At 56.0% G+C, this 13,650-nt stretch overlaps 1 protein-coding gene across 3 annotated transcripts in view; it reads left to right on the plus strand.

Annotated features, from left to right (window-relative positions):
- CD82 (CD82 molecule) overlaps positions 1-13,650 on the plus strand; it is a 51,041-nt gene that overhangs the window by 21,528 nt on the left and 15,863 nt on the right. For all 3 annotated transcript variants that reach the window (XM_058688727.1, XM_058688726.1, XM_058688725.1), the window contains 2 exons: positions 4,933-5,015; positions 10,649-10,721. In XM_058688727.1, coding sequence (XP_058544710.1) covers positions 4,953-5,015; positions 10,649-10,721 — 136 coding nt within the window. In that variant the 5' untranslated portion in view covers positions 4,933-4,952. The remainder of the gene's footprint in view (positions 1-4,932; positions 5,016-10,648; positions 10,722-13,650) is intronic.

The following is a 13,650-nucleotide window of genomic DNA, read 5'->3' on the forward strand; positions in this document are numbered from 1 at the left end:
GCTCAGGGAGCTCGCCCCACAAAACCCCCACCCCACCCCTTGGATGAGGACAGAGGAGGTCTAAAAACAGTCTCCGCTGACTCAGGGGCCGTGGGTATCAGACCCCTTTCAGGTGGCTGAGCGCTTGAAAGTCCACGTGTTTTATCTGGAAGTCCCTCCTCACTTCACCATCCCTCCATTCTCCCCTCCACCCATCCCTCCATCCATCTGTCCATCATCCTTCCATCCACCCAGCCCGCCAGTTATCCCTGCATCCTCCCTCTGCCAACCCCCATCCGTGGCTCTGTCCAGCCACCCGTTCCATCTTTGATTCTGCAACATTTGCTGGGAGCCTACTTTGGTCTCATAAATAATACATAGTCTTTCCCCTCAAAGTATCACGGTCCACAGGGGAGATGGACAATGAAGTAGACAATTACCATACAGCATCATGAATTCTAGTGGTTACCTCCATTTATTGAAAGCCTACCATATGCCCGGCATTTGATCCACATTATCTAATTTAATCTCCGGACAAAGCTTCCAAATGGGTTTCATTTTCCTCCTTTCAAAAATGAGTAAGGTGACGCTCAGAGAGGTTAAGTCAGCTGTTCAAGATCACACAGCTGGGAGATGAGACAATTACATTCAAACCCAGGCAGGCCCTCTAACGCCGGAACCTGTTCTTGGAACAACGAATCCAGTATCCGAAGCTATTGGAAGGAAGCGGAGAGGGGGCGTGGCTAAGCAGCAATCTGTGTTGACAGGGACTAGGTGACTATGGTGGTAGAGACAAGGCTGGCTGGAGTAAAGGCGTCTTCCTGGAGGTGGTTTCTGAAGTCAGTCTTGAAGGATGAGCAGGCGTTGGCAAAATATCAGCGCAGTAATCTCTCAGTACAAATTGATTAGGCGTAAAATGGTGTATTTGGTCAATTTAAATTGTGGTTGCTTAGAAATGGTCAATTTACCTGCTATAAAGTATAACATAAAACAGTCCCTCCTACCTACTGCTCAGACAGCTGTCGGAGACTGCTCTGGAATTTTCCAATAAAACGCGCATTCGTGTCATTCCCTTGTGTCGTCGGCCATCCGTACACGCTTGCCAGGAGGCGTGGGCAGACCCTCCCGCGTTTACGGAAAGTATACACAAGGAAGCATAACATTCTCTTCAACTTCATCTGCAAATGAAACCCTCACCCCTTACTTCTTCCACAAGTACCGATCGACACAGGCCCAGGGAGCCCTGACCGTACGAGGTACTGACTTATCCGTTTACAGCAGTGGGTTCAGTCAGGCCCCTCACTCTGTAGGTGAGGAGAGCGAGGGCCTAGAAGTCCCTTCCCTGTGGCCACGTGTTGGCAGAGCCAGTATTTGAACTCTTATCCGGGGTCCTCTGTCTCCTCCCTGACTGCAGTTCCTTACGTTCAACTTTTGCCACCTCTATGTGCTACAAAATCTTTTTATGTTTTTTCCCCAACTATTTAAAAATGTGCAATCTGTTCTTAGGTCGCAAGTTGTACCAAAAAATAGGTGGTGGGTTGGATTTGCTCCACAGACCCAGTTGGCCAACTCTCGCCCCACACCAGCCCTTCCGCCTGTCTCGTGGATGAGAAGACTGAGGCTCAGATCCCCAGGCCTTCTGACCCCAACTCTGGGAGCTCCCTGACGTTGCTGCCACACCCCGTCTCAGAGCCACCGGGGCACGTTCTCAGCCTGGGCTGTGACCCTGGACCTTCTTGGGGCTACCCGTCTTCTCCGTGTCGCTTTGAGGGGGAAATGCCTGTACCTTACAGGGAAGAGAGACTTTGCACCCTTGGATGTTGGCCAGTGTGCCACTGGTTCTGGGCACCTTCTCCTCCCTCAGGAGATCCCCAGGGAGCCTCTGGGGCTTCCCAGATTGGCCAAACTGCCTGCCAGTCATGGGGCTGCTGGCTCCTGTTCTAACATCTGAGCCCCACCCCCCCTCCCCAGCTGCCTCCCGGAGAAGATGGGGTGGCCTAAGGGGTTAGGTGGCCTGAATTCTGCCCTTGCTGGTCAACATACCAGTGACTGGGGACAAGCTCCTTCACCCTTCTGTGCCTTTCTTTGCTTATAGGACACGGAAGGGCTTTGCCCAATGTCTAGTACAATTCATGTGAGTGCCCGAGACCAGCGAGGTTGCTCAGAGTCTGGAGCATCCGTGAATACCAGTTTAGCAGGTTCTGTCTCCTTCTTGCCCGCTTGGGAATCCCAGCCGTCCCCAGAGATCCCTTTATATAGTCGAGGCCACTCAGACAAGACGCACTTCACAGGGGAAGGGTCTTGGGCTCTGGAGCCCACCCCTGCTTGGGCACTGTGCGGCTTGGATGAGTTACTTCACCTCTCTGAGCCGCGGCCTCCAGGGATAGGAACACCTCCCTCGCTTTCTGGGCGCGTGAGACGCGGGTGGCCTCCTGGAGTCGGTGCCACTCATTGGCGGCCACTCTTCCTCACTCAGCGGGCCCAGAATTTACTCTTGTCCGCCAACTGCCCTTCCACAACCCTGTGAGGCTGCCCTGGCGCCCCAGCCTGAGCAGAGGATGTGGAAGTGGAATGTGTAGAAACTCCCTTCCCGTACTGCCTAGAAACAGACAGACAACGGTTGCCAAAGACCGTTTGCGTGTGTCTCCGGTTGCACAAGATCCCAGCGCGCGCTGCTCGGGCCCTTGGCCGCTGCCAGAGCTCCGCGAGGCTCTTCCAGTGAATCGTGACCTGTCTGTAGACTGCTTGGGGCTCAGCCTGGGTCAGCCGCTCGGGGCGTCCCGCGTCACTTACAGGGAGGAGACCTAGCCAGGCTAGCATGAGAAACACGCCCCCTTCCCCTCCAAGAGAGACTCTTTCCTCTGCTGTTTCTTGTTCCGCACAAGTTCATGAAGAACCTGTGGTCTTCTGTGCTGGAGGGGGGAGAAGAGAACAGTCACGCTCCTTCATGGGGACCGTCCCCTGCAGGTCTCCCTCAGGCCAGGCCTCGGTTCAAGATCTCAGATCTCTAGACCTCCTGACACAGGGAGCCCCTGTTCTCCCCGCTCTGGATCTGGGATAGGCCCCGGGGGGAGTTGCTATGGCCGGGGTTTCCCTGGCTCCTAACTCCCCGTTGTTGTCCCTGCGTTTCTCAGACCCCAGCCTTGGACCCTGGTAGACTGGAAGAGCCGTTCAGGCCCCTCTCCTCACGTTGCACTAGAATCCCCGCAAGCCTTTGTTCAGGCTTTGCTTCCATGCCACTTGTAACAGGGCGCTCATTACCACTCAGATAGCCTTTTCCTTCTTTGGACGGCTTTGCTTCATGTTGTGCCCAAATGCGACGCGCAGAAAGGCAGCTAAGGAAAATGTTCTCTAATTGAGACGTGAGAAAACTGAACTGGGTCCCTTGGGAGGTGGTGGGTCCTCCCCCTTAAGCCCTCTCCCCCATTACTGGAGGTGCGGAAAGTCAAAGCGGAGCTCCCACTGGCAAGGATGATAGAAGATTATTACATGCAGAAAAGGCAGAGGGGACCTCCATATGGACAGGATGTATTCACAAGGCTTAGGGCTGCCTTTTACCCTTGCAAGAGGAGGAAGGGGTAAAGCCCACCCCTTGGCCCTCCTCCCCTCTGCTCTGTGGCCTGCCCCTCCACCTCCCGTCCGCAGGGCAGTGGGAACAGCACTGGGCCCAGTGCCTGCTTCCCCACCCCCAAGCCCAGCTCTGCCCATGCAGCTGCCCCATGCAGCTGTCCCGGCCCCAGCTGCCCGGCCCTGGCTCCTTTCGCCCCACGGAGCCCAAGAGCTGGGCTGTTGTCATTGCTGGATTGTGTGTCTTCAGGGAGGGGGCGAGGGCAGCCAGCTTCCAGCTTCCCTCTTCCGGCCTGAGGTCCATCAGTGTGGGGAGGTACAGCCAGTGTGCTCAAGCACAGTTTGTGTCTCAGAAGCACGAGTGTATTGCCCAGGAAAACAGTGAAAAATTGGGAACGACCATGGGTCTAATCATAGAGTATTGATTACATGCTTTGTGATATATCTGTATCCGGGACTTTAACCCTAGGATCCTTGGGGGTTCCTGAGCGAGCTTTGTGGGGCCTATAAACCTCCGGAAATCATTTGCAAAATGCTGCCTATACATGAGTTTTCTGGAGGAATCTCGCCCTCCAAAGTGTCAAATGATCAGCAGTATGGAATCCTACACAACATGTAAAGTTGTGTCATAGAACATTTTATCAGCATGCAGAGATAGTATATTGTAGAATGAAAAAGGCGGGTTACAAACCACTCTATACAGTATGAGCCCGGTTTTGTTTAAAACCATCTGTTAAACACACATGCTGGAAGTATAGCTCCTAAAATGATGACAGTTTTTATCTCTGGGGTAAGATAAAAGTTTTTGTTCCCTTTGTGTTATTCTGTATTCGTTGGATATTCTACCGTGCATATTTGTTCCTTCTTTGAGGAAAAGGTGGAGGGCGCACTCGGTCCATTTTCTAAGAAGCCAGAACTCTCGTTCTCTCCCAGCAGCCCCCTGGCCCCAGACGGGGCTGCAGATCTGTGCCATAAGCTGTGGTCTCACCTCTGAGTCTCCAGCAACCGCCTGCCAACTTCCTTGCCTCCTCCCTTTGACCAGCATCCATCTGGGCATTTCCAAAGCCCAAGAGGGTCCTACGTGACTTCCCTCCAGGCCCTGCCCAGTTGAGTGGCCAACCCAGACTAACTGTCAAACATCAGGCAACCGAGATGGCCTGTAGGCCCGCACTTCCTGGCTGTGTGGCTTTGGGCCAGTCATCGAACCTCTCTGGGCCTCCGGGTACCATAAAACAAGACCTCGTGTTAGTTCCTCCCTCTGGGATTGCCGTGAGGATGAGCTGGGATGATTTGGGGGCCGCTGGGTCACTGATAGCGGTCAGCATTGTTCCCTTTCCGCCTGGCCCAGCCTGGCCCTGACCTACCTGCCTTCTCTCCCCTCCCCAGGGAGCTCCAGGACCAGCAGGATGGGGTCAGCCTGTGTCAAAGTCACCAAATACTTTCTCTTCCTCTTCAACTTGCTCTTCTTTGTAAGTACGACCAGCACCAGCCGATTGCCTCCAACAGAGACTCTCCTCCTGGGGGCAGCCCAGCCTGAGGACCCTCCAGACGCTCCAGGCCAGCGATGGCAGTGGGACGTGGTCAGCGAGGGCCGAGGACAGACCACTGCAAACGGAACTGGGTGGGGCAGCCGGGAGATAGCCTCCCCTCCAGCTGGTTCTGTGGTGGAGCACTGGATGCCTCTCCCAGCTGTCCCCTCTCCTGTCCCCAGCACCTTGGTCCTGGGCAGTCAGGGTTGGAAGTAGGCACGGGTGTGGAAGAGCCCCCTGGGTGTCCCCTAACTCATCAGCAGGGAGTTCTCTGAAATCTTTCTCGTCCTGTCCTGGCCCTCCCCCTACCTGTGTCCCCTCTGAAGAACTCCTGTTACGGTTCGAGATTTCAGCTGCCCCCCTCCTCCCTCACGCCCGTTGTGGGGGGCACACCCAAGCTCCCAGAGGGTGTGCAGGAGAGACCAGGCTTAGGGCTAGCGTGGGGACCCAGTCCCCCTTCACCAGACCCACCCTGGCAGGCCTCACCAGGTCCCCAAGCCATGGGGCCGCCCAGATGTAAGCCCAGTGCACATCTGGAGCTGGTTTTCCTGGGGCCTCAATTTTCCTCTCTGGCCTGGCACTGACTGATTCTTCCTGCTTGGAGTTGCAAGGATGATGTTGGGGTGTGCGTGTGTGTGTGTGTGTGTCGGAGAGAGAGACAGGGTGTGTGTGAGTATATGAGTGTATGTGTGTGAGTGTGTATGAGGATGGACGTGTGTATGAGTGTAGGAGCAATGGGTGTGAGTGTTCATGCATGTGTGATGCGGTGGGGGGGAGTGTGATGCATGTGTGTAACTGTACTTGTGTGTATGTATTAATGTGTGTGATGGGCAAGGGAAGAGTGATACGTGTTCATGTGCATGTGAGTGCACGTGTGTGAATGTACACATATGTGCACGAGTGTGTGAATATACACGTATGCATGAGTTGTGAATGTACACGCGTGTGTGAGCGTGTGTGTGAATGTATGCGCGCATGTGTGTGTGTGTGTGTGTGTGTGTGTGTGTGTGTGTGTGTGTGATGGGGTGGGGGAGTGGCCTGAGAGGCCCTCCCGGGCCCAGGGTGGTGCTAGGGGCTATGTCTCCTCTGTGTTGCTGGTTTACCCTATACTGTTAAAAATCAGGCTGAAAAAGAAGATATTTATTATGATCCAACTTAATTTTTAAAAGTTACACACACACACACACGAATATTTCTGAGAGGGGAAGAAAATGCCTCTCCGTGTTAGTGTTGGGATTCCTGAGAACTTGGATTTTATTCTGGGTGCTTCTCTGCGTTTTCCAAATCTTCCTACAATACACACGAATTACTTGTGGGGAAAAGACGTTTTATGTCAAGTTACACAGGATTGTAGACAGTTTGGAAAGTGAAGAGTCATTCTAAATCCCCCCTCATAACCGTAACCCAACAGATACTTACAAGTGTGTTGGCACACGCAAACACACACACACCCTTATGTGCATGCACGTGCACGCACAGCTGTGGTGCTGCCTGTTGGGCCGTTTGTCCACCCAGCCCCCTCCTCTGAGACCTTGCTGTGGCTCTTGTCCTCCCCGGATGGCAGCCGGGTCTAGAAGCTACCGCAGCCAGGGCCTGGGCACCTGGGCTTCCCCAGCTTGGCGGTCAGGTCCCTCCTGGCTGGGCCAGGCCTCTGGAAAACAGTTGCCGATGCAGCAGGGGCCAAGCCTTCCCTGGCAGGTGCTTGGTTCCTGGGCCTCCACCTGGCTTCAAGTCCGGCCAGGACTGGGGGACAGGAGGAGGGTGGGAGTGCTGTGGTTCTACCCCTGGGCACTCTAGGGACTGAAGACAGGGGTCTGGGCTACAGCCTGGGGAGCGCCGGGGTTTGGAGTCCAGGGACACAGACAGCCCATCTCACCCTGTGCAGTGGGAGGGAGGGGGTAGAGACTGGAGAAAGGAAGCAGGCTTGATGGTTTTGGCCGAGGGGTCCCTTCCCATCCTGCTCCTAGCCTGCCCCGTGGAGCCAGAGGCTGGAAAAGCTTGTCTCCGGCCAGAGTTTTGGGGGCTGGCAGGAGTCAGGTGTTAACTCCCTGCGTGCTGGGGTCCAGGATGGCTGATCAGGATGTGAGAGGGGGTGGGCAGGGAGAAGGGGAGCTTTCATCAGAGGAGGGGGAGGGGAAAGGAGAGACTCAGAGGGACAGTGCACGTTTGTTCGTTCACTCACTCCTCCCTCGTTCGCCATGTGTGTCCTAGACACCTGTGCATATTCAGACCCTGTCATGGGTCCCGGGTAGTCGCTCACCAACAGAAGGGCCATGGTTTCTGTCCTACGTTCTTGGTGGAGCTGGGGGGGCTCCAGTCAAGTATTTCTTCAAATGGATGATAAGACGGCATTTGTCCCGTGTGCTGGGCATGAAGGATACGGCCCCCAGGAGAGGTGGTAATAGGGCACTTGACCTTGTCAGGATGGCCAGCTGCAGCTCCCTGGAGTTACGTGTGGGGGGTGGGGAGAGAGGAGTCCGGGCTTCTGCATGAGTCCCGTATGGGGGCGGGGGGCAGAGTGGGGCTTTCCGGGGTGCGGGCCTTGCAAGCCTTCCAGGAAGGATTCTGGTTTTATTTGGTGCATGGTGGGAAGTAGTTACGTGATCAGACTTGTGGTTTGGAAGAGTCGCTCTGGCTGCTGTGTGTGTTCGCATATGCATACGTGTACACGTGTTCATCCTTGCCTACGCTCCCTGCTGACCCCGGGCTTCCCAGAAAATTGCCCAGTCAGCTTTTCTTAGGTTTACAGAAACCCAGAAGCCGCTTGCTGATGCCGTACTGTTCTGGGGGAAGCCGTTGTTATAAGGGTCCTGGCTCCCGGCTGAGCCCTGAGGGGAGATTCTGGTGGACCTGGGGGGCTGGGCGTTGTCGGTTAAGGTGGGGGTGCCCCATGGTCTCAGCCTTGGTTCACAGAGAAAGAGAGTGCCAGGGTGCCTCCGCCATTCTGGTTGGCTGCCTGGCTGGGGCTGTTCCTGGCTGACTCACAGCCTGGCGGCTGGTCCAGCCACACAGATGTCAGTCTTTGGGCATCAGACCCACATGGGGCTGAATGGATGAGTGCCGGGGACTTCCTTTTTGGGTGTCTTGAGGCGAGCCGAGGAAGTTAGCTGGGAAGTCCTGGATTTTGACCTACTTGGGATTATGTTTGCCCACAGGGAGTTTTCTGCCCTGCCCTGTGAGTGTAGGGAGTGAGCAAGTCAGGGGCTATGCCATACGGGTCAGAGGTGCACAGGAGCAGACTGTGGGCCTGACGCCTGGCCATCGGCCAGCTGTGCTGTGAGGGGCAGAGTTGGGGTGGGCAGGGCCTCAGGAGTCTTTGGGAATCAAACTCCCAAGTTCTGTAAAGTCCTGCTTCCTCCCAGCAAGCTATATAGTCCGAGGCACCCCCACCTGACTCGAACCCTCCGGCTCAGCAGGGTCCCAGTAGCCTCACTGTCCCCAGAGGCTGGCTTTCCAGGTGAAGACCCAGGACAGACCCCGGGTATCCCTGCTGAGGCCACCATCTGGCCTAGAGTAATAGACCTGGCTTTCAGCCCCTGATGGGAGGAATGGGCGACCTCTGGCAAATCGGGGCGTCAGTTTCCCCATCTGCAAAATGACAGTAACAGGGCCCATCTGGCAAGGAGGGAGGAAGGGACTCATGACCTGCTGGGAGACAGTGGGGGACAAATGTAGGGTTGCCATCAGCTGCTGTTGTCTCTAAGGGGGTCAAGACTAGGGCAAGGTGCGTGAGGCACTCACTTGGGGATGAGAAAGAGCCCCGCGCTGTGCCCTCTCAGGGCTCCACTCTTTTCAGAAGGAAAAACATCACTGGTACCGATCCTGCCTTTATTTAAAAGTTTGATATTTTGTTCATCATAGATTTTTTTTTTAATTTTTTTTTTTTTTAACGTTTATTTTTGAGACAGAGACAGAGCATGAACGGGGGGAGGGTCAGAGAGAGAGGGAGACACAGAATCTGAAACAGGCTCCAGGCTCCGAGCTGTCAGCACAGAGCCCGACGCGAGGCTCGAACCCCCGGACCGCGAGATCATGACCTGAGCCTAAGTCGGCCACCCAACCGACGGAGCCACCCAGGCGCCCCATTCATTCATCATAGATTTTTAAAATGAATTTTGGTTTTTAAAAAGTAATTGCTGCAAATTCTTATCTTGGGCTTTGTGTGTGTGTGTGTGTGTGTGTGTGTGTGTGTCCTCTTAATTTTTATGCCCAAGGCAAGTACCCCGTTTTCCTTACTGTGGTCCTGGCTCCTGCTTTAATGACAGCACAGCAAGGCTGTTCAAGCCCCGTGGGCTGGGGTGCTCACCCCACGCTGAGGCTCAATCAGCAGCTGCTGGCCTCGCAGCTTAGGACCTGATGGCTGAGCGGGGAACCCAGGGCCTGTGATGGAGGCGGGAGGTGGCATGCTAGGACCCTCAGGTGGGCTCAGGCCAGACCCCAGGTGAAGGCCAGCATTGTGGGGTGATGCAGGGTCCTCTGCTCCCAAAGGGAACCTGTGCTCTTGCCCCGGCTACAGGCACTTCCCCAGCCTTTGCTGGCTTGGGGGGATGTGAGCCTCCGCTGGGGTCCCACCTGGGGAGTAGGCTCAGGGTGGGGGCCACCCTGGTGTGAGGCAGGGAATCCCTGGGCCTATGCCACCCATTCTCCCCAGGTTTACCTTTCTACTCCTGCCTTTACAGTGGGTTCCAGATCTCGTTCATTTCCTGAGCACTCAGCACCTGGTGAGATAGGTGCCCTGGGGATACAGAGCTGCATACAGCCCAGCCCTGCCCTCAGGGAGCTCACCATGTAGCCTGAGGACACACACAGCTGGTGAAAGCCAGTAGGAGGGGCGCCTGGGTGGCTCAGTCCGCTGGTTTGAACTTCCATCTAGAGATTTCCACTCAGGTCATGATCTCACGGGTTTATGGGATTCCGCTGGGAGTCTGCTGACAGTGTGGAGCCTGTCTGAGATTCTCTCTCTCCCTCTCTCTCTGCCCCTCCCCACTCTCGTGTGTAGGCACGCTTTCTGTCTCTCAAAATAAGTAAGTTAACATTGAAAAAATAAAAGAAAATAAAGCCAGCGGGAATGGCTGTTCAGAAGGTTGCAGGAGTAGTTGCCACAGAGTAGGGGCCCCTTGGCCGGCCTGGGGGAGTCAGGGGGGCTCCTGTGGAAGACGAGCTCTGAGGGGCAAGTGGCAAGTGGGCCTTGATGTTCAAGTCCATGTAGGGTTTTCCCCAGAGGTGGCTTGGGATGTTTGTGGCCCCTGAGATGGGCTGGGGGAGAGGGGGGATGGCCCTGGGGAAGATCCAGGAGGTAAAGCAGGAGGGCATCCCTGGGGGGAGGCTGATTGACTTGGTTTAACCACCCATGGGCCTACGGTGGGGGAGACTGGAGGCAGGCCCTGCTGTCTGGATGGCTGGGGTGCACCGGGACTTGGGGTGCAGGGCCTGAGGCCACCCTGACATCCCTGGGCTGGGGCGGGGATGGAGGTGGTGCCCCCCCTTCCCCCCGCCGTGTCCTCCTGGCCTGGCTGCAGGGGCAGCCCGCGGGGCCCTCAGAGGCCCCCACTGACTGCACCCTCTCTTTCCAGATCCTGGGCGCGGTGATCCTGGGTTTCGGGGTGTGGATCCTGGCCGACAGGAGCAGTTTCATCTCTGTGCTGCGTAAGGACCCCTCTGATCCCCCTGCCCGGCTGGCTCTGGAGTGGCGGTCCGGGGCAGCAGGCAGGGCCACCACACGAGGACTTGAGCCTCAAAGCCGGTCCCTCTTCCAGCTGCCCTCAGGGCCTGGCCCAAGTCCTGTGCTGAGCACTCTGCCCTGGGCCCCCTCTGCAGGGGTTTTCAGAAGGAATTTTCTCTCCCTCCCTAAACAAAGCTGCTGTTGTCTGGAGAACAGTGGGGGGTTGAGGGAGGCTTGCTCTCCCATTCCCGGCCCTTCCCTCAGCCCTGACCTTGAGAAAGCCTCTTATATTCTCCTTCCCTCCATTTGCCGGCTCAGCAAAATGTGGGCAACAGTCCCTCCCCAGTCAGTTTAGGTAGATGGAGGAAAGGCCGGGAAAGACGGATTGTCAGGAGTTGGTGACATGCCTACTATGTGCCTGGTGCCAGACTCATGGGGCCTGTGAGCTGAGGAGGAAACCACCGGGCACAGCAACCATTGTTTGTGTTCCTTATGCGCCAGGCATGGGGCCAAACGTTTTACACATGACAATTGCCTTAGTCCCTCAAGAGCCCCGTGAGGTAGGGACTCTTCTGTTCCTGCCTTACAAATGAAGAAAGGAGGCTCAGAGGAGTGATGTCCCTGGCTCAAGTTCACTTAGCTTCGAGTGACAGGTGTGAGATTCGAACCCCGAGAGCTTTGGTCCTGAACACTGCCCATGGTAGGGGAACCACAGCAGGGAGGCCCCTTCTCTCACTCTTGAAGCAGGAGGAAAGAAGCCCAAGGCACTCTTGCACCGCTGACAAGAGCCCTTCCAGGTCTACACACACACACACACACACACACACACACACACAGCCTCCTCCAGGAAGCCTGCCAGGCTTGCTGCACTGATCTCATGGCTGCCCTGAGGTGGAAGGGAGGCACGGCCGAGGGCCCCCAAGTAGCACAGGGATGCCACTCCCATCAGTGAGTGCATCCTTGGCTCGCTTCCCTCCCAGCTGCTGCTGAGGCAGCAGGTTTGGACTCAGGCCCATGACAGCTGCTTGATTTGAATAAAGCGGAACCAGGCTAGGATGGGTGATGGAGAGGCCACACCTGTCACTGTGGCCCCAGGGGGCTAAGCCACCCCTCAGACCTGAAAGGAAGCAAGGATGGTCCACCCTCCAGCCACATCCGATGTGGCCTGGGGCTGGTAGTCTGGCCTTTTCCTGAGGGGCTGCAGACTGTATCCCCATTCTGGGGCTAGGGTCTGCATTTCCCGCCCCAGCGGGGTGCCCACGCTCCCCGTGCCCACTCTCCATGGGCCCTGATGAGGCCCAGGCTCCCCACTTCCTGGCCGTGGCCTACACCCAACAGGCACTACGCCTTGGGGCAGAGTCTAAGGTCCGGCTTGCCCACTGCATCCCTGCCCTCTGCACCTTGCCCCAGGCCCCAGGCTCCAGGAACCTCCTGCCACTTCTCCTGCCTCCTCCCATATCAGTTCTCAGACTCTGGAGCTGCCAGAATTTAGAGGTCCCCTAGGGGCACCTGGAATGTTTTCACAAATACAAGGGCCCCCAGGGATCTGACTCCATTGATGTGTGGGTGGGGGCCTGGAGTACTATGGTTTTGAAAAAGCTCCCCAGGTGCTTCCCCAGCCAGGGCTTGTAAACACTAACCTACCAGAGGAAAAAGACTTACTAAGAATCACACACAAAGTGAGGCTCAGAGCTGGGACCTGTGTCCCTGGCCTGCATGACATAGCTCTTCCCTTACCTAGCCATGGGTCCACGGGGCGAGGCGTTACATCTTACAGTGGGGGAAACTGAGGCACAGGAAGGGGAAGTAACTTGTCCAAGGACACACAGCTAGGAGGCAGAGCTGGGATATGAACCAGGTGGCATGGGTCCTGAGCTCCCGGAGCCCCAAGCCCCTGTCCTGCAGGGTCCCACACATTCATGCCTTAACAAGAGGAAGCGAGTGCAGTGGTTAGGGGCACAGACTCTGGAGCTGGGCTGCCATGGTTTGAATCCTGTCTCTGCTGCTTACTTACTAGCTGGGTAATCCTGGGCAAGTTACCTCACCTCTCTGTGCCTCTTTATCTGGAAAATGGGGATAATAGAATATACTTCAAGGTTATTGTGAGTTCATACATGAAAAGCATTTAGAACAGCTCCTGGTGAAAAGTAAACCCTACACAAGTGATTACATTTATAACAACATCTTTAAGAAGTAGGATTTCGTTCCATTTCACAGAGCAAGAAATGGAGGCCAGAGAATGGCTTGCCCAGGCTGAGCCCGTTAGCAGCAGAGCTGGGATTTGAGCCCCAGTCCCTTTCGGTCTGGGTCCCTTCCTACCTCACTGGTAGCTGCCAGGCCTGGTGAGACCAAGATGTTTCTGCTGTGCACAGTGGAGGGCCACCCCAGAACGTCCACTTGTCCCCTTCCTAAGTCAAGATGCTGAGACCAGGGCCAGCCTGAGACCGTGGGTGAGGTCAGGGACTGGTGTCCACTAACTGTTCTGAGAAACTGCGACCCCACATCTGGGCTGGCCTCCTGGGGGAGAACCCGAGTTGGGGGTCTCAGCCCTGGGCACCTGGGTCGCCTGTTAGCCTCGCTGGGCTTCAAGGCTCGTAGGGACAAATCGGGATGTAAATCTACCCTCATCGGGCTGTTGTGGAAATTAAGCAGATGATTCGGATAAAGGGCCTTGTTCTGGCTGGCACACAGTGGATTCTAGGCAGTGCCAGTGTCTTTTTTCTGGGAGGTGTCCCTGGGAGGAACCCAAACCCGGGAAGCTTAGAGAAAGTGACCCTTGACGGCCTCCCCCCTGCCTGTGCCGATTGCCGAGAGCCTGGAATGAAAACTGGTTCAGTGCCCGGAGCCCACCACACTCACCACAGCAGGGGCACTGCCCGCCTGCCTGGGGGCTCCTGTGAGGAACTGGGCGGA

This window comes from Neofelis nebulosa, chromosome 10 (genome assembly GCF_028018385.1).
Source record: "Neofelis nebulosa isolate mNeoNeb1 chromosome 10, mNeoNeb1.pri, whole genome shotgun sequence".
Taxonomy (NCBI): domain Eukaryota; kingdom Metazoa; phylum Chordata; class Mammalia; order Carnivora; family Felidae; genus Neofelis; species Neofelis nebulosa.